A 24,000-nucleotide genomic window follows, 5' to 3' on the forward strand; every position below is an offset into this window, starting at 1 on the left:
TTGTCGGTACCCTTTTCAATGTATTTGCCATATGTAAAAATCTAGATTTCATATCGTCATAAAATATATGCCACACACTTTGAAAGATTGTAGCTAGCAACCTTGAGGAAAATCTCTGTTTAACAGATATATCAGGGAGTGGGACTCGCCGTTTTGGGATTTTTATCACGTTCCCGCGCAGCCCCTTCTGTATGCTTGTATGAACACTATCGTAATAATAATCACGTCAAACAATCTTAAATAGGCAAGTAATTACATTAACATGCAGTATAATCTTTCAAATGATGTAAAACAATCTTTAACACCCACTAGGATAGGTTTGAAGGTAAGAAGCGGGCATTTTACTGTCAATATCTAAGAACAGATAACTCGTGTGAGCTTTGTGGCGAATGTCTCTTTATCCGTTTTGACACTTGCTACAGAATAGCAATGTGATAAGTAATATGCATAATCGATAGGCTTAGTTGTGAAGCTACAAGTATTTCACCCGACTCCTTGAGTATTCGATGCTCTTTATTTAGATGTGTATCATACATACAATTATAGTACGTAAACTAAAATCAAATTCACAATATACTAGTAATTCCTAATAAAGTATTTTATGTCCTACTTTGTCATATGGTAAAGAACAATATGTTCAAGACTGCTTTACTCTCCTTGTTCCGATCTGGTATTAAGGTTCTATGCCATGTGTATTCAGTTCTACATCGTATGAATAATTTCTGTTTAATTTGTTACTGAAATTTAGAGTCATTCAAGATGTTTATCACAGGTGTAATCCATGTGCTAATTCTGCTTCGTAAAACTTGCTACATCAGAAAGAATACATAGTGCACTTCGGGTTTATAAATCACCTGAGCGGAAAGATTTGTTGAACTTTTTTGATCGAAGTTCGTCGTAGTCTGTCTATATGTTAACTTCTCAACTTCTTCTTAAGAACTACTGTGCCAAATTCAACTAAACTTGTCACAAAAGCATCCTTAAGTAAAGGGACTTCACCTTTATCAAATTGTAGGACATTGCCCCTTTCTAAGTAAACATACTTCTTCGCATCAACTTTTAAACGTCTGTTGCGGCCGGGATTCGAACCCCGACCTTCCGCATGCGGGGCGAACGCTCTACCTCTAGACCACCGAAGCGGTTAAATTAATAAGGAAGCATCTTAATCTAGTGTAAACTGAAGTTTGTTCAATGACACTTTGGTCCAGGGCGGGGTTATGAGAGGGTTTAAAACCTTACTTGAAAATATATAGGACAACTCTTTGAAAATACTTTCCAAATACCTACAATGATTCGACTTTTAAACTTTATATGCAACCATCATCATGTATTCAATTTTGTTTACACCATGCACCCTGGGTTCAGGACGAGGCCACAAGAGGGGTTTAAATAGGGTTATTTAGGAAATGTTTTCTCAATATCAACAAACTTAAGGTACATCGTTTTCAACTAATATGCAATCATTCTAATTGGATTAACATTTACTCCATGACCCCGGGACCAGGGTGGGACAATCCTTGGGTAATGCTCAGGTGAGCGATGTGGTCCATGGTCCTCCTGCTTTTTTCTCTCCTAACGTTGGATGTGCATCTTCACCTTTCTTCGGATTTTCTAAACAGAAGAGGCGATGAAGATAATATTCTCATAATCCATTGATTATGGTTATACGCCGTTTTGGCAACGTCAGCATATTGAAGGTTTTCACTGGACCCAGTTAAGGTCTACATCAACCCTAACCTCACTTCTTAAAGTCGTGTGCATATCCCTACCTCAGATTCGATTCTCGCATCCCAACATGTTTATGATCCATTAGACTTATCTCTGAAGTAGCATATAGGAACTTTTTGAAAGCGAATGTTTTGTAAAATCATCATTCAGTAACATTTTAGGGTTATCTCTCTTTACGTAATTTGTACACGTTGTTAAATAGCTATTAAGAGATCTGCATGTGTACCAAACTTTTATTACCCTGTCTTCGTATAGAATACTATATGCAAAACCATTGTCATATAACTATAAAAGTGAAACAACTGCAAGTGAGAGATGATTACTCTAATGTTTTTATAGATGTCCAGCTTTTAGTATATGCACCAAAAAAAAGTAATTTTATTTCATTATGGTTCGTTTTGAAGGATCAATGCTGAATGACCAGGAGTGAACAAAGAAACTAAAGGAAAAACATCGTTTTCAGATATTGTCTATATCTGTTATACAATAGTGAAATCGTTACATGATATTGATTGCTCGATTCTCTGAATTCATCTACCTCGTTATATCACTTAAGAAACATGGCGACGACCACGTGACTCGTAAAGAGCCGGAAATCCATCTGATTCCTCGCGACAATTAACTGATTTACATGCCAGCTTTCATAGAGACGGAATGGGAGTCTTAATGAAAATTTCAATAAGTGACATCTCCATTATGTACACAGAAAATTAATGTCGCTGCTTTGAGGAAATGAGGATTCTCAAAGTTTTTACTTTATATGCCTGAGAGGAATGAGAAATCAAGATAATTTTATGTGGGTTCCAAATCAGTTACGAATTCTTGATTTGTTTAATTTTCCTTGGAGAATAAAAGGTTTTTCAGATCTTATATGAAAATGCTAAATCGGAAAAAACTACAACAAAGAACACCGATATTTGCTATTATCGAGAGGTAATTTCTTGACGATGGTTTTGGTGTACTAAACAATTGTGAAATCAGGATAAGGTTGTGACGTAGATGATTATCGGACGATCGACCTTTTGATAAGATAACGAACAGTGATCATTCTCATAACTCCAATAAAAAATACAAAATTAAGAGTAGGGCAAACACGGACCCCTGGACATACCAGAAGTGGATCAGGTGCGTAGGAGCAGTAAGCATCCTCTGTCGACTGGTCATACTCGTCGTGAGTCCTACATCTTAATCAGGTAAACAGAAAAATCCGTAGTCAAAACCAGTGTGCCAAGAACGACCTAAAATTGGTATGAAACACGTCAGACAGCATTTGACCCAATGATAGGTTGTATTGGCAAACTAGATTGTTATAACGATCATAGAATTTGCGAAATGCTGACTTTAAACGAGACTGTTGAAACCCCTGTAACATCATCTTGTTTGTCAGTAACCTGCCTCGATTTAAAAACTGATCATACGCAGAACAAACTCTTGCGTATCAAATCAGTTAAAAGATATAAAGACCATATGCACGTGATAATGGAATACCGTATAACGGGTTATTTTTGCGTATCACAAATTTTGCGAAAATACCCCAAAATACTATTATTTTCTATTTGCGTAGTTCTTTCTTTGCGAATCTCCAACTTGCAAATTAATTGACACTTGACAGGTTTCAAGTTTGTATAGAACAAACATTACTGTAAGTTACGCGTGTTGACACTCGACAAGTTAACAGGTGCGTGTACAGAGTGATAACGCCTGATTACCGTTTCAGACAGTTTGTACTACACCCGAGGTGGCGAGTTTCTACTCACTGAATTATTCTTTTAATGCAAGAAAGGTACACAATCGGTGTAAATTTTATGCGAATTTCATTGTTTGCGATTCAAAAATACTCGCAAAGAAAGCGAAAATTGGATTGTCGCAACAACAAAAAAAAACCCCACCCCGTTATACGGTATTACTACATAAATATGGGAAGTTGACGGTGGAGAAGCTGAGATCATCTGATCCGAATATTTTTCAAAAGTTTTATCATTTTCTGTGTTGATCCCCTTTAATGTGTCCTATCTATATTTGCTTTGGGATAATTGTGTATCTGATACACACGTCTTGCATCATCACCTTGCAACAGTTCTATAATTTATATTATATGTTGTGTGATAGTCAGGTAACCATTGAGGTCCATGGGCCTCTTGTAGAACTAGCCATTCGTGTTCTAGGAATTTAACTCTGATGGCTGTGTTACATTGTTGAACGATAATCAGTAGTTAATGAAAATTCTAAATTTCAAGAATATATTCTCTCATTAACACGACCAGTTAAAACCCAGATAAGTCATTGCTTAGAAATCAAAATTAAGTAGTGTACTCGTGTTAGAAAATATCATTTGCACATGCGCGGATCCAAACATTTTCCGGAAGGGCAGCTTTGGCAATCTCTTCCAGGGGATTCTAACCTATAAGGGGTTCAGCAGTTATTGTTGTATTGATGAAACTGCAAACAAAGTAGAGTATATGTATCTCGAAAGGGGGTTGGGGTTGTCCCTCCTTCTTGGTCTGCATTGCTAAGTTGTAAAATGTTCTTAGTCATATGTGAGAAAAACAGTGGCAATAATGAACTTGACGTTTGATAGAGTAAGCGGTGACGTGGCCGTTGATATCCGTTTCTTGAAGATGCGGTGTATATACCTTGTCAGGTTGCCTGGTAACCACTGACACGCTCCTGTAGATGACGACAAGTCAGAGAAGAAATTCAAGCTGCCTATAATGGGAAATTAAAACTTCTTGGGATTTCATATTGACTCAACCCTTAGCATCCTTCATGTAGAACTGTTTTCCATGCAGACGCTGTTGAATAGGTTTCTGTTCTGAATGCTGCATTTAATACATCTTGTATTTGACTTGATCTGGTTATTATAGTCGATGTTACTGTAATATATAATGATTAGACCCTCGCTGTCTTTACTACAGATTCAGATTTCCTGTTAGCTTAACTCTACGGGATATGCTTTGGAAAGAGGCTTATTCTTACTACCAAGGAAGAATCTCCATACTATTCATCTGTCGAAGAAATGTAGTGCAACATCTGTACATACATTTGTATCTTTTCAATTTCCCCATGTTTCATTATGAGGCCACATTTAATATTTTGTACGTTCATTTCTAAATCATGAATGTAACATTTAAATGTAAAACACAGACTTGAGAATGTTTAGTATTTGGGAGGTTGCGTACTATATTCCTCCGTAGAAGTGAAAGTCACGGGTCTTTCGAATGAGACTGTAAATAGAAATATTACGTCATGGTAGGCGTGGACACTAAAGTAACCATAGGAATTTATCCTTGTACATTTTATATCACAAAACTGCCTTTTATCAAAAACGTCTCTTGAATTAATTTCACTTCAGTTTGTGACGAAATTCACACTATAATAGTAACTTGGAGTCATATCAAAACCAGATATTGCGGAGTCTATAACCTATTAATCACAAATTCATTTATTATTTTGTTTGAAAGTTCTGGATCTTTTACTTGAGGTAGCTCCATCCTCATGTGACTTATCAATATTAATGGTTAAAAGTGGAAAAACTTTATTAATTTCTACTCAATATAGTTTTATTTACTAAATAACCAAAGAAAATGTATATGTTGCCACCTTTTTATAGATGTCAGACATACAAAAAAAACAGAAGTATACATCAACATCAGAAAATCACACATTTTCGTTAAACAGAATAATAAAGATAGATAAAAACTTGTGGAAATGACAAAATATAAATATCAATAGTCTTTAAAAAAAACCCTGCTAATTCATAAATATGTATAGATTGATTGTAGATATTAGGGAAACCAATGTATAATAGACATCCAGTAGAGGAAATTCCAGCATAGGAGTTATTGCCCTTGACAACATTTTTAAAATCATAAATAATTGAATATCTATGGAAAATATTTTCAGTATTAATAGTTTATCAGATTTTTTATATCCAGTGAATAAAATTCCTCAAAAATATATATTTCTATCATGCGCAAAATTTAATTTATCAAGATTTTTGCAAAAACCTATGACATCACATGAGGATCGATCAACCTTAAGAGAAGGAAGCACATTTCTGAATTTAATAGATGTTTTTTTTTAATACTTTTTATGTCATCAGTACTGATCCGGAAATGATTTCGGAATAATACTTTGACAACTCTTTCTTGTCTCACTACAGAATATACATGTGTATCGACAGTAGTAACGCATTCCAAATGAAATATTTTCATACCCTACGTCATGTATCAATCGTGGCGAGAGGCCCATGGGCTTTAACGGTTACATGAGTATTGCACAAAAAGAACTTATATTGGATTTGCTTTCTCCAGTATCTCAACATTTAAGAAATAAATTCTAGTTTTGAAAATACACGAGGGTATCAACTGTGACGTTGTACGCCAACATACTACATGAAGCTCTTTAGCGCTTCATGAAAAGTATGCTGGCGTGAAGCGTTGCATTTCATACCCTCATGTATTTTCAAAAATGAAATTCATTTATTACTATATTTACGTTCTACTTTCATTTCTGCCGAAATTCACTGCCGTTAAAATAGACGTACTATATCTAAGAAGATTCATATGCACATTGTTTATATCTGCATTGCATTCATGAGGAAATAGCTGTCGTTGCAATTGGTAAAAATATCGAAGGCAGAAACATTAGGGATGTAAATATAACAATATGATGGTCATGGAATTTATTGGTGTGACCCAATGCTTAGTTGCTTATACAGTATGTTAGTTGTTTAACGTCCTTTGGAGAATATTTCACTCAGAGAAAAGTGCCACAATATTGTATTGTCATACTGTACGCACTCGTCTTTCCATTACAACATTATGGCTTGAAATAGATATTTCTCACATTTTATCAGTATCCTTCGCGATGACAGTGGTTCAAAGCCTTGCCAAGTTTTAAGTTTTAAACAATATATGTTTTATACCCCATAAGATATAGGCCATATAGTTTCTTGGAATAAGTCAAAAATATTCAAAAGTTTAAGAACATAAGCATGTTAGATGGTAAAATGGAGGCAGAAGTGAAGGGCGCGGGAAAGATAGATAAATGAGACGAGAGGGAAAGAAATAGAGGAAGGGAGCCTTAGAAAGGAGTGAGAGAAAAATAGAAAAGGGGAGGTAGGAAAGAGAAAGGGGCGTGATGTGAGAAAGGTTAATGCCCCTGACCTTACTCACGGGTCACGTGTGACATACAAAGGTCGCAGTAAGGGTTACAATTCATCCCTATGTATTTACGTAAAATGAAGTTTTAGCATTGTGATTGCCATTTTGTATTTAAGATAAGTTTTAGGAATTACAGAGGGTATTGTCCTTATAAGATAAATACTGCCATCATGATATATCTTAAAATGCAAGTGTCTGTGTAGAATATAACCTGCTCCATCTCCAACTGCCACAACTAACATAGGATGAAAAGCTGGCACGTTTTTGTTTGGTTATAACCAGGATTGATCATTTAAAGCTGAATTAAGATCGTCTCCCCGCTGCTGTGAAGACATTTATTAAGGCTTTGATCTGCAACATATTCTACATTAAACAGATAGGGTTCATTGACTGTGTATAATGACGTGCTGTTATACAATGACATCTATCCGTCTATATCACAATTAGAGGGCATTGCAGCAGCAAGGATTAGCTGTGTTGCATAAAGGCTGCAGAAAATGGGTTTCGCGAACCTTCAATATTGATAGGGAAATATTCTCCGTCTTGTAATGGCACTGATGGCTATTTCCTATTTTTAAGGTTAGAGTAATTAAATTACGCTCTTGAAAATCAATCTATGGAGAAGGTAAAATCAGGAGTCATGCGCTCTGTAGTTCTTCTGCAATTCCCGTTGGACCACAGTACATACATGTACATTATGCTATTTTTCGTTGGACGCCGTCCTCACATTAGGTTATGTAAACTTTACACTGTGTATATGTAAAAGCCCAGTTTTGCTATTTATATCACATAAGCTCGACTTCCGAATTAATATTTCATATTACTAACACGAGTAGGTGATATCACTTGATTATTAACGTGATAGCTCTTATTGAATAAATGATATCCAATAAACAAATCGTTTTTTAGTTAAAAAGGTAAATACATGTACATACATCACGAATAACAAATAAGTGATTCATGTATCACGAATAACAAATAAGTGATTCATGTATCACCTATTCTCATACCATTAATTTTGATTGATTCACTAAATGGCATTACATACAATTGTATACTAGTATGCACAAGTACCGCACTGGTGACGTCGCAATACGAGTGAAAAATTCTCGACGGGGAGTAAACCAAACTATTAATCAACGTATCCCGGGACACTCCTAGCCCAGATTCCTCAGTTTTGACATTCCGGGACACTCCTAGTCCAGATTCCTCAGTCCTGACATCCCGGGACACTCCTAGCCCAGATTCCTCAGTTCTGACATCCCAGGACACTCCTAGCCCAGATTCCTCAGTTCTGGCATCCCGGGACACTCCTAGCCCAGATTCCTCAGTTCTGGCATCCCGGGACACTCCTAGCCCAGATTTCTCAGTTCTGGCATCCCAGGACACTCCTAGCCCAGATTCCTCAGTTCTGGCCATTTTGAATTCGCTGTTAAGCCCCTTTCACACATTCAAGGATCAGGCCCCTTTCACACATTCAAGGATCAGGAGCCGGTGGACGCCGGGGGCAAAATTATAGTCATCCGGGGTGATCGGACATCTTTGGGTCTGTGACGTCATAATGTCGGTGTCTTATTACAATGCAGACACGGAAAACGCCGGTTTCCCTACGGATCAGCACGGTAGCCCGCACGTCCCCGGAAAAAATCCCGGTCGGTGCCGGCGTGATCACGGAACGTACGGAAGATCACAGTTTTTGCCGGTCCATCCACGGTTGTTTCGCGGATGTCCACGGATTATCACGGTCTTTCTCCCCCGCGTTTATCGTGATCGTCCGTGTTGTTTCCGGAACAATCCGTAGGCATCCGTGTTTTTCAGCAAAACAGTGTCGTATACGGACGACCCGGGACTTTGCATGGTCACTTCGGTGGCTACACGGACTTCTCGGTTGATACACGGACCTCTCGTTTGATATACGGATCAATACGAAGGGTTTTCTTCTAGGACGATTCGGGGGGGGGGGGGGGGGGGGGGGGGGGGGGGGGGGAATTAAACATGTTTAATTTTTTTCCCGGTTTGGCTTGACCAAGTCGAATGCTCCCGGACGACGCCGGATGCATATACGGTTTTTACAGGGTGATGACGGATTGTCACGGACCATCACGGATTGACGATCCGGCGTCTCATCCGTGGATGTGTGAAAGGGGCTAAAACTTACTATTCGCAACAGAAGTGCGGGAAATATACATCAAGTGAGTTACCCGTACGCGTTTGCTCAGATTTAATTGTTATAACATTTTAGCATCATCTCTAACTCATTTTTACAACAAATTTTCAGGATTGAGTCTTGTATAAAGACCTTGGTTCCTATTCCTTTTCAAGGTTAAGGCAGTAGGAAACGAAATTGATCATTTACAACATTCAAAGACATTTTTCATTCAAATTTTGTACTTGATGGAAATGGTACTTTCATAGATTCCTACTGCTTTTCAAGTTTACAGAAAGGGTAACGAACAGTGATAAATATGAAAAAATAAAATAAAAAATAAATAAATCTATACACAGTACAAAATCAATATGGGACCACCTGGAAATACCACAGGTGGGCTCAGGCGCCTAGAGGGAATAATTATCACGCCTCAGACAAAATTGTTGAGATCTAGCCTAATTGGTCAGACGCCGTGAAAAAACCGTATCATGCGAGAAAAATCCCTATTGAGCGAGTAATTTATTGTCGGGTTCGACTTGCAGCCGTGACAAAATTGGAGAAGCGATAAGGTGTATGATATAGACCCCCCATATATACAGTTAGATCTTCAACGTGATAAATTCGTTACACAGTTAGTTAGTGACCTGACACGGAAAAATACATGGTGTGAAAAGACCTGATGACCGGTCACACCCGCCGTGAGTCCTATATCTTAATCAGGTAAACGGAGTAATGTGTAGTAGAGGTGAAAGGTCAAGGTCAGTGAAAGGAAAATTTCAAAATTATACATGTATGTACATAATTGAGGTAGCATTTTTAAAATTCAAATTTGATCAAGAATAAAACATTGCATAGCTATAGATATATTGATTCCTATTGGATTTAGAGGGGGTGTAAAAGGTCAAGGTCATTGGAAGAATAATTCCCTTATAAACTTTTTTAAATTTGTTATCAGATAAACTGGCAAGGGTATATTTTGGTAAGATGGATGTTATCTTACAGCAAAGGATTGGGTTCCTACTGAACATGTGCAGTTCAAAGTTTGTTTCAGATTTTAATGATCCTTAAAGAAAACTCAATGCTATCTTACGAAGTGTCATGTTACGTGGGGTGGTGTTCCACAACAAGCACCAAACTTTTCACGCTTTACCGAATCCTGGTTTCAATTTCCTATCTTCCGAACTTTGTTGACTCTTGAAATTCCCGCAATGTCACAACAACACTGTGCGGTGAACATATATATATATATATATTTATATATATATTTATTTATTTAAAAATGACTAAAACTCTCAATGTGAACAAATAGGATTACGTAGGTTTATCGTGATTTTGTACAGTGGAAGTTAGTAGAACAGTGACAGAGGTTAAAATAGTTGATTTCAATGAATATGATTTTCATTATAGAGCATATATCACTGTGTATAGTACTGTATATTTAAAAAAGTTGGTTCATTGGTTGTATATTGTTTTAACGTCCCACTCGACAATTTTTCACTGACCATTGCCCGTGAAGGGCTGCAACATTTAGGCCTATGTTCGGCGCTTACGGCCTTTAAGCAGGGAGGGATCTTCATCGTGTCACACCTGCTGTGACACGGAGGCTCGGTTTTGCGGTCTCATCCGAACGGCCGCCCCATTTAGTCGGCTCTTACGACAAACAAGTGGTACTGAGGACCTATTCTAACCCTTAGTGTAGAAGTATCTACTATAAAGCAGACACACACACACACACATAGTGCATTCGCTGTTTAAAATTAAGTTGCCTCTTCATTTAGTTCAGATTGATTTACTTAGCCCTTCCTTTGCGCTCTTTGCTTTGTTGACTTCCATTGTTTTTCTTTCCTTTCCTGTTTTCCTTTTTTACTGCTTGTTTTTAGTTTCTGTCAATTCCCTATCCTTTGTGCGTCTATCCTGTGGTTTCTCTGTGAGGGAACTTAATTCAACAGCCCCAATCTTTGGTTCACTTTCTTTAGATATATGTTCCAAGCCTGTGATATTAATCTCATTGAATTTTCGATATGAATATTGGGACAATAAAGTCTTCCTACCTGTACTATCCTCTTATATGTCCCCAACTTCTGTGTATACTTTGGAGAGACCGGCTTCTGTTTACATTAGTATTAGCAAGAGAATGTGCACTTTTCTACTTGCTTTGATTTTTTCAAAATTGCATACATGTAGTTCTATAAACGCCACTTTGGGCAATTGAGTGAAAAGGCTTGATACAACAATACACAGGGAAGTTTGCAGTAAGACGTTGTGGAATTTATAGATCTTTGAACTAGTAATCCCAAAACAGTCCTTAAACTATGGGTGTGGTTGATTTTGGTTCACAATTTTTGCAAACGATCACCGACTTGCCTTTTGCTATCTTTTTTGTTTTCCTTTTTTTTTTTGATAAGTCTTTCTAAACTTTCAAATTATGAGTAAAAATCTGGGATGGACTGATTACGTGGTTAATCTGTCAGAAAACAATTACATGTACAAGTCTTATATGTGTTGCAGGAAATTCATGATGTGAAAAAGAATATGACTAGATGTACTAGGCGCCTGTATTTTTATTCATAGTGTCTAGAAAACACGTATTTTACAAACAGAACACTTCGATTTGTTCGACGCTGTTATCAATCCACCCCTGTAGAATGCCAACAATACTGTGATACTGAAAAACAATTATACATCTTTTCATTGTTACTTAATTATAATGCACATGTCAATAACTATGAAGCACTTTCACCTCACCTAAGCCGAAGGCTCAAGTGAGCTTTGTCCGCTGCCTGTAGTCGTCTGCGTCGACGTTAACCTTTCACAATTTCATCTTCTCCAGAACCACTGGATAAATTTCAATCAAACTTAGCTCAAATCATCCTTAGATAAAGGGGATTCAATTTCAAATGAAGGGTCATGCTCCCTCTAGAGGTGATATAATCAAGAAAAGACAAAAATTGGATTAGGTCATTTAAAATCTTCTCGAGAACCACTGAGCCAGAAAAGTTGAAATTTACATGAAAGCTTTCTAACATAGTGTAGATTCAAGTTTGTTCAAATCATGGTCCCCGAGGATAGGGTGGGGCCACAATAGGGGATCAAAGTAGTGCATATATATATATATATATATATATATATATATATATATATATATATATATAAGCACTGAAAAGGCCACGACACTGTTGGTTATTTAAGAAAGTAGGGTGTTGTTGGGTTTTTGTGCTTTTATATATATATAGGGAATTTTTTTTTCTACCAGCAACCGCCGCGGTGGTCTAGAGGTAGAGCGTTCGCCCCGCATGCCGAAGATGGAGTTCGAATCCCGACCGTGACAGATCTAAGTCGTTAAAAACAGGTAGTAACAGTTCAATCTCCAAACGCTCGGCATCAGATATGAATGTCATGGATCCTCGGAGATGACCTTCCAAACGGATGCCCCGTGTGTCACAGTAGGTGTGGCACGATAAAGAATCCTCACTGTTCAATGGCTATAAGCGCCGAGCATAGTCCTAAATTTGAAGCCCTTCACTAGTATTTGTAACGTCTCGATATGATAGATTGATAATGGTTTTACGCCGTTTTGGCAATATTTCAGCCATTTTACGGCGGTTAACTTATTCAAATATGTTTGGTTGTGAGTGTTTGAGTTTCCCTGACGGCACCCAGTGAGCCTACTCTTTTTCTAAAATCAGGGAAACGATCTTTTGCGTGCCAAGGGGGTTGTGATCTTTGACCGTCTCTATATGAGTGAAAAATTCTCGAGGCACGTTAAACAAGATACAGTCAATCAATCTCAATACCAGCTGGGCTCTAAGTTTGATATGGGAATATACAGGAAATCAATCAAAACAAATTTTCTTCAAATTTAGCGAGACTACACTAAATCGTACGTATCAAATTCGAAACGTTCCTAAAGTGACTAAAGTCGGGGGTATAATTGTTTTTATCCTATCTGTCTGAAACTTGCGTACAACTTTTGAATGGTGAGTGAAAGGGTTCTCATATTTCATAGGTTTATTCCATGTAACAAGACTTTTCTATAGTAACCAAAGTTTTTGACCTTGGGGTTTGACCTACTTTTAAAAATCCTAACTTATTAATTATCTCCAGAACTATTTAAGGTCGTGCATTATTAAAGTATATAAATTCTTTATGGCAAGGCCTTTCATTTGATACTAGTGTGTTGTTTGACCTCGTGAACTTGACTATGGAGTTGACCTACTTTAAAGAAAATTTGCCCTTTTAAATATCATTTTAAATGTAAGTAGTGCTTTCACCTTTGGTATATAGATTTCTTATGGCAAACTGTTCTATTTCATACCATGATTTATGACCTTGACCTTCTCCAAAACACCAAGGTTATGTAATTCATATTGGTGTTGAGGCATCTCTATGTTGTGTGAATTAAAGTTTGGTTATGTTGTGACCCTTTAGGGCTAGTTTTGGGCCACAATTTGTGGTCCAAATTTTTCAAAGGTTTGCAAAAAATCTTTTTAAAAATCAAATTACCTCAACAACAGCAGGGTCAAGCTGACTCGGGTGATCCTACTGTAACGTCATAAATACAATGTCCCGATAGGACCATATTGTCACAACTCTATTTTGTATTCCTTAAAGGATTTATGAGACTGATCACTGTTCGTTATCTTCACCTTTTACACGCCGTTGCACTAACATAACTTTACACACAACGCCGTCGCTCTAACTCAAGTTTACAACGTGGCTTCACCGCGTTATTACAGAACATACTGTTGCGCTTTTGCAACTTTACAATTGCAACGTAGCGCGAGCGCGGCGTTGTTTGAAGTTGCTCTAGTGCGATATGCAAAATTGTGTTACATGATAGCACGTTCTGCAACTATGTGCGTTGTATATAAGAACTGTTGCGTCAGCTCGATGTGTATAGTTTTGTCAGCTGGACGCCGTATTGTGTGACAACACGCTATTGCACTCTTGCAAGTGGTCCTATCGGGATGCCATATGCATATCATCTGCGATCTATTTTGGATATCACTGCATCCTCAGCAACAGTCTTTGGATAAAAATAAACTCAAACTATATATATTGTATTTCTGAATAATCATCTGACATTTTTTGGTAGATATGTTGCTTTACCTGATTTACTGGAAAATCTCTGTTAATGTACTTCTAGTGTTTTGACACGAATAAGAATATACATGATGTGTTTTTGCATATTAACTCTTCAAAATAAACTGCCATATGTATGCATATTTTACTGACTTGAAAGCTTTAGGAGAGGATATGTGGTGCCAATTAACGTTGTGCAATTGCATGCAAGAACAATATTTAAGTGGTGGACTTGACGTGAGGCTAAGCAGTAGGCAGAATGACTGCAGAGATGTGTCTATAAATTCAAACTTGGCGCATTGCTCTGTGTGATCGATGGGTCGAATTCCCTCTTAATACAGAATTATGGAGAAACTAAATGTAAATCGTATGGTTTCCTATCGGCCGGTCCTTGTTCTTCTGCTGTCATTTGCCAAGCGTCGTCTTGGTTTTGCGACATGTTTATCTTAACACAAGTGTCAGACCAATCGGGGACTGTCTCCTACCCAATAATTAACTTCTCTTCATCATGAAAATCATTTCCCACTTAGTAGAGGTTACTCATTCCGGAACGTAACCGCACGTGTATACTCGCACACCATGTGTGAACGTTTGTCAGACAGCCAGACGAACAAACGGAGAGGGAGATGAAATTTGCTCTTTCAATAACTAAATTGAATAAAATGGCACTCCATGTACTTGAATTATGAATCTTTAAAAATTCAGCACCTTTAGAGCAACAGGTCAATGTGGACCGGTCACACCTGCTGTCTGTGTATATCATATACATGTATATTAGTTTGGTTTATTTTTCTTAATTGACAATCTAAAATTTCCCTTTCCCTATCGGCTAGTAAAAAGTAAATACTATCGGAAGGAGATTGGGTAGCAAAAGTGAACAAAATATTCCGAATTACTGTGTGTAAAAAAAAAAAGGATGAACTGAGCAACATAGATTATGAAATGTAAAATACTGTACAGATTTAAAATTTGCGTCATTTTCTCGCCAGCTTTCGTTCAAATCCACTAGTGTACATGATGAACTTGTTAACTTTAAGAGATAATAATGGCATTATCAGAAATCGACACTGTAATCAAATCTGTATAAAATCAAACAGTTAATAAACGTCATAAACATACGTCGTCTCAGGGTACTTGGTAAAATGAAATGCACTTCATGAAAACAGGGGGGAAAAAAATTAAATTGGTTATCTTAGTATGAATATATTATCAAGCGTGTATCATAGCCTTGGGATATTTAGTTGAAGGAATGTTAGTATTGCCAGTTTTCATAGCGCCTTTTTCATCCTCCATCGAAATGGTCCATGTTATACCCAAAAATCGTGGGGGGAGGGACCAACGATTGTCAACTCTATAAGAGGCCCACTACCCCAATGACATCAGACTTTTAAAATCACAAATCAGTTAAGTGATTGTAGCTGAGCCTGGCCGAGGTCGTGTAGCTCTCCTCTATAAATGCAGTTTCCATATAGATCGATCTCTTCATCCTACAGCGCCTTACATAAATGATGCGGAATCACGAAATATTTTGATTGTTTTGCACTCTTCTTGCAAACTATTGGACACAGATTGGAAAAAGAGATATGTGGATAGCCAGCTGCTTTCCTCTTTGTTTGTTATTTGTACCTGTATATGACAACAAACAGGGATGTTATCCATTGTTTACAAGTGATGATACATCTATTGATTATTGAAAAAAAATTGCATCTAATTAATCATAATTAAGGAGAGAGAAAAAAATAAGTCACTAGAGTTAAAAATAAAAAAAGAAAGAAGTGTTGCACTCGGTAGACAGCAAACAGTCCAGTTGAATTTAATGCGTTAGTACAACAGAAACTACATAACAAATTGAAAGAAACAGACCAAATGTATTATATGACAAGAGACATCTGCGTGCGTTATGCAGTAATGAAGAAGTCACTGAAACTTCATTCGTCATTGGCGGTTGTAAGGACGGCATGATAGAAGCTACACTGTACCTGAGCTGATACACTTGGATTAAAAAATCGCCGTACGTTAGGTAATCACCAATAATTGGATTCCCCATATCACGATAGCAGGTTTTTAGGAATTCTTACAAAACGTATGAAGACGAAACATGAGATGATGATCCAAAATATTGGAAAAGCATCTGAAACGCTATTCTCGGAGGACTAATAGTGAAAATTGAAAGTCAATTTCGCTGGGCAGTAACTGGTATTTGTAAATATGTCGTAAGAGCTATTGGTGCTGTTGTCTCCTCAAGTATTTTAGAGGGGAAAATAAAATTCAGTTGATTGTTTTGAAAAAAATACAGAGAGTTTGTGAATAGCGTTAAGGTAGAAAAGGATTTTTTCCATTGTGATGTTGCTATCTAAATTAAATGTCCTTTGAAATGATGTTGGATGCAATTTTGTGAAAACATCGTTCAGCAGATAGCGTTGCAGATTCGGTGTCATGAACAGCCTCCTGGGGACTACTTTCTGGAATATTTCTAGAGTGTTAAGCAGCAAAGCGAAAGGTCTGTCACCACTTATCAGAATCTCCGCTAGGAACCCGGCGAAGAATTGCGTTTAAAAGTCCTCCAAGAAGAATGTGTCATTTCTACGAGCAACAGGTTGAACCACGCTAAATTTTTATCGGATTTCTTTGGGATTTTTTCCGTGTATAAATTTACCTAGAACATGAGTTCGCGTTAAAAATCCATTTAGTAATGTGAGAAGCTTGGTCGACGAATTGAGACAAAGTGAGATTTCCCCCGCTAATGTGGATTATTTGCTCTGTTGGAAGACCTTGTGACAGGAAGAAAGTCGTATAGTACTCCGTGAATATCGGGATTTTTAAATATTCAGAATCAACATGATTCGGCGGTTCCTTTGGTTTTCGGTCAGTGACATTGCTGGAGCGTGTAGGTGAGAGGTCAAACGTTCAATATTTTTGGCGGGAGATTTGGTCTCTATGGAGGAGTCGTCCTCCAGTGAGGCTCTTGCCAGTGTCGTTGAGACCACACCCTTCGTGCGAGACAAACAGCGTACAAAAGAGATGAATTATATCTGTGCGATTGGAAGTCGCATCATGAAGATAATCGATCGTTACTTGTTCGATATAGGTAAGCTAACATTTACATTGTGTCCGAATTTAGAATTTTATACTGCAACAGGTGTTCAACGACAGGCAGGCGGAATGATGTCCACGTGGATCGAATCCATGATAACATAAGTAGTCGATAAAAGAAAAATACACACATCTAGGTTTCCTAATTTAAAGATGGTGGGGTGGTAAATAATGTCTTGTGATCCTACGTCACAACCCCTATTCAAATCCTAGGTCTGGGAACCCTAGAAACATGAATAAAGCCAGACACACTTCTCTAATAATGAAAACCAATGCAGTGTATATGGTCTGATGCAATATATAGATTTTCAGTAATATCAAGTTGCATTTACCCTTTATATTTAATGCGCTTATAAACGTTGTGTGAGCTTTATTATTCAATGAAACTAAAACAAATTGCCAGGGAGTTTCTCATTTCTGAAGTTTTCTTTAAATTAAACATAAAAACAACCAATTTCAATCATTCTTTCTCGGCAACGGATGTCATTTTTATTTACTGTAAAACCCTTATACATTGATAGTTAGGTTCACTAATGAGGCTGTATGTTTTGTTCGGTTTTTATTAAGAAGGTTGTGTCAGAGCATAATTATAGTCAACTTTTGCTGGGTCGGAAAATTGATCTAAATCAATGCAGAGGTTTGCATTCTCTGAACGTTCTAATTTTTGTAAATAGTTTAGTTGTTTGTTTGTTGTTGGATTTTGCTAAGGAAATCTTTTTAACAACATAGGTGTGCTGTGTTTGGTGGGTTGAATAACAAAACCTCTGTTGATGTGAGGGATGTCATTCGTCAATGTTAATGGCAGAAAATGTGTATCAGTAAATACAACCAATGATATCAAGATATGCAGTTGAAGGTTTAGGTATATTTTCGAACGAAGTCCTCAGCGGTGAATACACTGTCTTGGGCTTAAAATAGGATATAAACAATGCTCAGGTCTTCAGTATTGTTACATAACTTTAATAGACAATTTTGACATTTTCAATCAACACAGGGAATTCGTTTAAGGGATTCAGACAGGCGAATTAATTTCCCGCCCCGATAAGTGGTTTTTGTCTTTCCTTTGTGTCTTCCACGTCTTTGAACGAAAACTATCATAAGAATGCCGAACTGTCTTATCTCCAAGGTTCTGGACTTTATTCATGAGCCTCCTAATGAAAAAAAAAAACTTGCTTGTAACACGGTTTATACTTATTTTCTCATTTTTAAGCCAGTAAGAGAGTAAGCATTGAGTTTAGTCCATTAGAAACTTTTGCTTATGTGGTGCAGTGGTGAAAGCCCCCGGCAATTTGAACACCTGTTCGAACTTTCGATGTATTGTAGTAGTTACTCCCGTGTAGTGTAGTACTGTTGTATAATATGTTATGCGATTCTCCATTTATCTGACGAAATGAATATGTACAAAGGACTCCATCCAACATTCTAAATACCTAAATTTCGTTTTTCAAGGACAAACAAGTTGATGGTGCAAGGGTTTGAATAGTCTCGTTTAAAGTAAGCATTTCGCACATTCTATGGTCGTTATAACGATTTAGTTTGCCAATACAATCTACCATTGGGTCAAATGCTGTCTGACGTGTTGTTAGACCGTTCTCGGCACACTGATTTTGACTACGGATAACTCCGTTAACCTGATCAAGATATAGGGCTCACGGCGGTTGTGACCGGTCGGCAGGGGATTATTACTTCTCCTAGGCACCTGATCCCATCTCTGGTATATCCAGAGTCCGTGTTTGTTCAAATTTCTATTTTGTATTGCTTACAGGAGTTCAGAGATTGATCACTGTTCATTATTTTTGTAAACTCTCTCGAAATTTGTGTTCATGTTTAGGGGCACTCTATTACCCAGATTGTTGTCACGCTGTATATTTCTTTCTTACCACTACATGTATATGACACTGGTGTAAGACACCCGTGTAAGATACTGCGGTGACGTAATTCATTTATGATGTCATATATTTTCTATGATTTTGTTCATATTTCGTTTGATCTAACTTTCTGATTTTAAACACTTATGGTGTAAAGTATTTTTGGATGCCTGTGTAATATAAGTTCAAATGATAATTTTCTAAATTTTCAAAGCTACTACATTACTGCATTGAACTATGGGTAAAATATGAGAAAAATAAACCTTCATTATTTACCGTCAGAGCGTCGTTTTAGACTGCCAAAATTTCCCAATCCCATACTCGCGCTAATGAAGAACACACACACTCTCTATATACATGTGTATATAGTTCGTCAATACAACCTATCATTGGGTCAAATGCTGTCTGACATGTTTCACACCGATTGTTAGGCCGTTCTTGGTACAATGATTTTGACTACGGATAACTCCGTTTACCTGATCAGGATATAGGGCTCCTGACGGGTGTGGCCGGTCGACGGGGGATGCTTGCTTCTCTTGGGCACCTGGTCCCACCTTTGGTGTGCCCAGGGGTCCATGTTTGCCAACTGTCTATTTTGTATTGCTTATAGGCGTTATGAGATTGATCATTGTTCGTTATCTTCACCTTTTATATATATATATATATATATATATATATATATATAATTATATTGTTTCTTGTGACTTTGGAAATCGCTCAGTGTCGCATTAACCAGGAACATCCTGGGAAGTTAATCTTAAATGACAGATGATGCATCTAGCAACAGCTTTGAAATGAGTAAAAGTTTACATTAACTATCCGTAGAATATAAATCACATCTGTTGTTTTAACATTCTCTCTGCCCATCAGGATAAGGAAACAATTGATATCTGTATTTTTCCCGCAGCCACTCGTTTGAATTCAAGTACATAAACGACTGATGAATAATTTATAATGTTCGATAATATTTTCCTGCGAGTCGGTATGCTATAAATACGTTGTCATGTTTTTTCTGAGCCTGTGGGTAGTCATATTTTAAACTGAATGTACTTTTCAAGTTCTACATAATAGCTATTCTGCGCGGTGTGTGGCGAAGATGAATTCGAATATCTATTCTTTGTATGTAAAATAGCAATAAGCGCCTTATCACTGAATCGTCACTTTTGAGATCAATGCACTTGTATAAACAAGAGTTCAAGTGGACAGCGAATGGAAGATAGTCCAAGATACATGTAATGACACCATGAAAGCTCCACATTGACTAAATTCACTTTGTTTCATTTGATTCATTTCTTTGTGTCATGATCCCGTGAGAACACGGGTTAGAATCCTCAGTACACCTTGCTTGTCGTAAGAAGCGACTAAGTGGGGCAGTACTTCGGATGAGATCGTAAAAACCGAGGCTCCGTATCATAGCAGGTGTGGCATGATAAAGATCCCTTCCTGCTCAAAGGCCATAAGCGCCGAGCATTAATTTTGCAGCCCTTCAACGGCAATGACGATGTCTCCATGTGAGTGAAAGATTCACGAGAGGGACGTTAAACAATATACAATCAGTCAATCTTTGTGTCATGTTAAAAGTGAAACGAATAGAACGAATGTTATCAATATTGTAAAATGATTTTGACACACACATTTCATAATAATACAACATATAATGTCCATTAAAGTATTCTAAAAGTGTAACTTTTAAAACTATTACTATAGGTTGAAGTCATTTTACCCCTTGTCTTGTCGGAGTACGGTTTGTTGCGAATCCCTGTTTTAATAAAAAGCATCGAGTGATTCTGCAACTGGAAAAACATCTGTCAAAAATTTGCTCCTATTTTTCGTTTGGTTTTTTCATAAACAGTAAATTGGCATTATTAACGTTATTTATCCATTTTGGGGAGATGAGAGCAGTAATGGACAAACCTAATAACACGAAGTGATAGTCTCCTTTTCCATGCCATCCGGGTCCGATTTCAGCCAATCAACACGTCATTTTTCGCACTATGCAGTAATTGAGCTGTTTCTATGGAGATGGAAACAGATTTCCGGCTTCAGGTTCAGCATACAGGGTGTTGTGTAGCCTTCGATACAAAAATAGACTTTTGATAATGGCTTCTTGTATAACAACGTCCTGGTTACAACATTATGGTATCTGATGATAATTAGGCATTTCCAACATTGCCTTTGATAGAAGACCTTTATGGGTTTTCTCTGATCTATAGTATAAATTTGGTTTTTTTCCATATCCAATGTACTATTCTTGTTGTACATGCGCATATACATGTAGATGATGAAGTATAAATATCTCATTTTATATAAGGGAAGTCTACTGATGTCGTGCAGTTAAAGAAGTGATAATATTCAACAGAAATACGTTCCGTGCAAAAACATGTATTATTTTGTAGTTGTCAAGGCCAGTTATTGGAATATATATCACGGCGGGTGTGACCGGTCAACAGGGGATGCTTACTCCCCCTAGGCACCTGATCCCACCGTTGTTGTTTTCTGTGGTCCGTGTTCGCCCTATTCTCAATTGTTCATTCTTTAGAGGATTTATGAGATTGCTCACTGTTTGTTATCTTCATCTTTTTCATATTGTTTTATCCTCTCTCTTGGATTGATAGGGCCATACGATATTGTTTTGTTGGACTAGTGGGGCCATAAGATAATATGTGGTCCCCTTTGTTGTATGATTACGGCCATACGATATATTGTTTTGTTCCCCTTTGTTGGATTAGTCGGACCATTTGATACTGTTTGATTCCCTTTTTAGGGTTACAGGGTCATACGATATATTGTTTTGTTCTCCTTTGTTGGATTTTAGGGCCTATTTTATAACATATATTCTGAGAGCAGATTATCTCGGATCGAGAATAAGGACGCATGCATTAATTTAAAAACCATATTACGGTGATATTTTCTTCTTTGCCATAATGGATTCGAGAGATACATTACATGCTTTATACGAATAAAAAGTTTTGCATGGCAAATGGATTCTGTATTTCATAAATGTAATTATAGTAAAGTAATCATTATAAAGATTAAAAGCTTAGAATTTCAATTTAGTTTATAAATTCATACTTCTTAAAAAGTAAATCCAAACATTGCTTTCTTTAACAATAAACTTGACTGTATACGAGATGCGCATATGCTTGCAGTCTAGTTTGAAAGCCTTTAATTTTTCCTATAAAAATGCAGATTGCTATAGAGTGGAACGAAAATTATGTCAATGTAGGCGTCTGTAATTGCTTATGTTGTCGAGAGTAGCAGCTAACTTCCGCACGTAAGGGTATAGAACAAGGCAGTACCAGGGTAGCATTTTAATAATAATAAAAAAAACTTTTCTAAAGTAGGCTATTTCTCTCTGAACGCGAGTTTGAACATATTTCATGAATAATCATAAATAGACGTAAAAATTGAAATCAGTACATGTAAGATGTATATCTGATGCTTACGTACATTTATGTTTGAAGTGGATTTTCAATATCAAAGTATTCAGACGACAGTTGTCGAAACCTGACTGTTCATGTTCATAAGAAAAAACTGCAAATGAAGATTTTCGGGAAGAGCAAGTTTAGTGCCTCTGTAAAATGGATGCAGTATTTGGCAAAGCTTTAAACACATTTGTTATAAACAGATTGAAAATTTTGTTTCAATGTAATCGCTGGTTTGTTAATAAGTTTGTTACACACTAATCTTTATCTTTCTAAAAATCAGCAGGGCGATGTAGATAGATCTTTTGATGTTGCTCAGTCACGTGTTCTTAAAGGCAAGGGTGTGTCTATGTACAGCAAAATTTAATAAAATATACCAATAACAAAGATAATCATTAAAACATAGTTGAAAAGTGATATCAAATTCGATTGTATGTATACGAAGGGATATAGTTGCCAGCGTTCCATTGCCAAAACGTTGGCATTAGAGCTGACATTTCGAATGAGACATGCAAAACTTAATGTAGTCTCACTGCTTCGTATTTTGTCTATTGTGCACAGTAATTCAGTTCGAATTGGACACTATATAATTATGCCCCCTTCAAAGAAGAGGGGCATATTGCTTTGCACCTGTCGTTCGGTCGGTAGACCACATGTCCGCTCAATTTCTTGAGAACCTTTCACGTGATCATAATGATATTTCATATGTGGGTTGGTTATGAGTAGAAGAGGACCCCTATTGTTTTTCCAGGTCAAAAGGTTAAGGGTCAATCTATTCTGGACATAGGAATATACTGTCCGCTTAATATCTTGAGAACCCTTTGCTTGACAGACATGAGACTTGGTGCACTGGTACATCCTAAGGAGTAGATGACCCCTATTGATTTTGAGATCACATGGTCAAAGGTCAAGGGTTGAACTGGACGTAGTAATATATTGTCTCCTATATTTTAAGAATTGTTTGCTTGATTGACACCAAACTTGGTACACTGGTTCAGCATAAAGAGTAGATGACCCCTATTGATTTTAGGCCACATGGTCAATCCACTCCTGACATAAGATATTATCTGCTCCTGACATAAGATGATATTGTCTGCTGAATATTTTGAATTGATGATACTACTATCAATTGAATGATGTATCTGTATAACCCTTTTCAATTTTGCACCATGGGGGCATATGTGTTTTACAAACATCTCTTGTTTCGATAATAGTGATCTTGGTCACTAGCATTTAGGGGTGTTTTTTTTTGGCATGGTTTTGTTTTTGCTTGAGTGCGCAGACTCACTTTCACGGTAGGGAATTCTGAGAATACATTGTCGGAGGAAAATTATTCCCAGGAGAACCTATGTACATGTAATAAAAGAAGGTTATAAAAAATCTGATAACTTTTACTTATATTTCCCTGAAAACAATGCCATATGACAAAATTTAAAATCCAAATATTATCTGAATCTTTTGTTCGTTCGACATGTATGTAACACTTTAGA

General features: G+C 37.1%; 1 protein-coding gene across 7 annotated transcripts in view; it reads left to right on the forward strand.

Moving 5' to 3' along the window:
• LOC125657528 (Kv channel-interacting protein 4-like) overlaps window positions 1–24,000 on the forward strand; it is a 190,611-nt gene that overhangs the window by 73,751 nt on the left and 92,860 nt on the right. For 2 of the 7 annotated variants that reach the window (XM_056149400.1, XM_048888163.2), the window contains exon 1: window positions 14,389–17,212. The exons of the other annotated variants lie outside the window; for them this stretch is intronic. In XM_056149400.1, the coding sequence (XP_056005375.1) occupies window positions 17,062–17,212 (151 nt within the window). In that variant the 5' untranslated portion in view covers window positions 14,389–17,061. Of the gene's footprint in view, window positions 1–14,388; window positions 17,213–24,000 lie in introns of those variants that run through there. 7 annotated transcript variants of the gene reach the window in all.

The sequence above is a fragment of the Ostrea edulis genome, chromosome 9, assembly GCF_947568905.1.
Source record: "Ostrea edulis chromosome 9, xbOstEdul1.1, whole genome shotgun sequence".
NCBI classification, from domain to species: domain Eukaryota; kingdom Metazoa; phylum Mollusca; class Bivalvia; order Ostreida; family Ostreidae; genus Ostrea; species Ostrea edulis.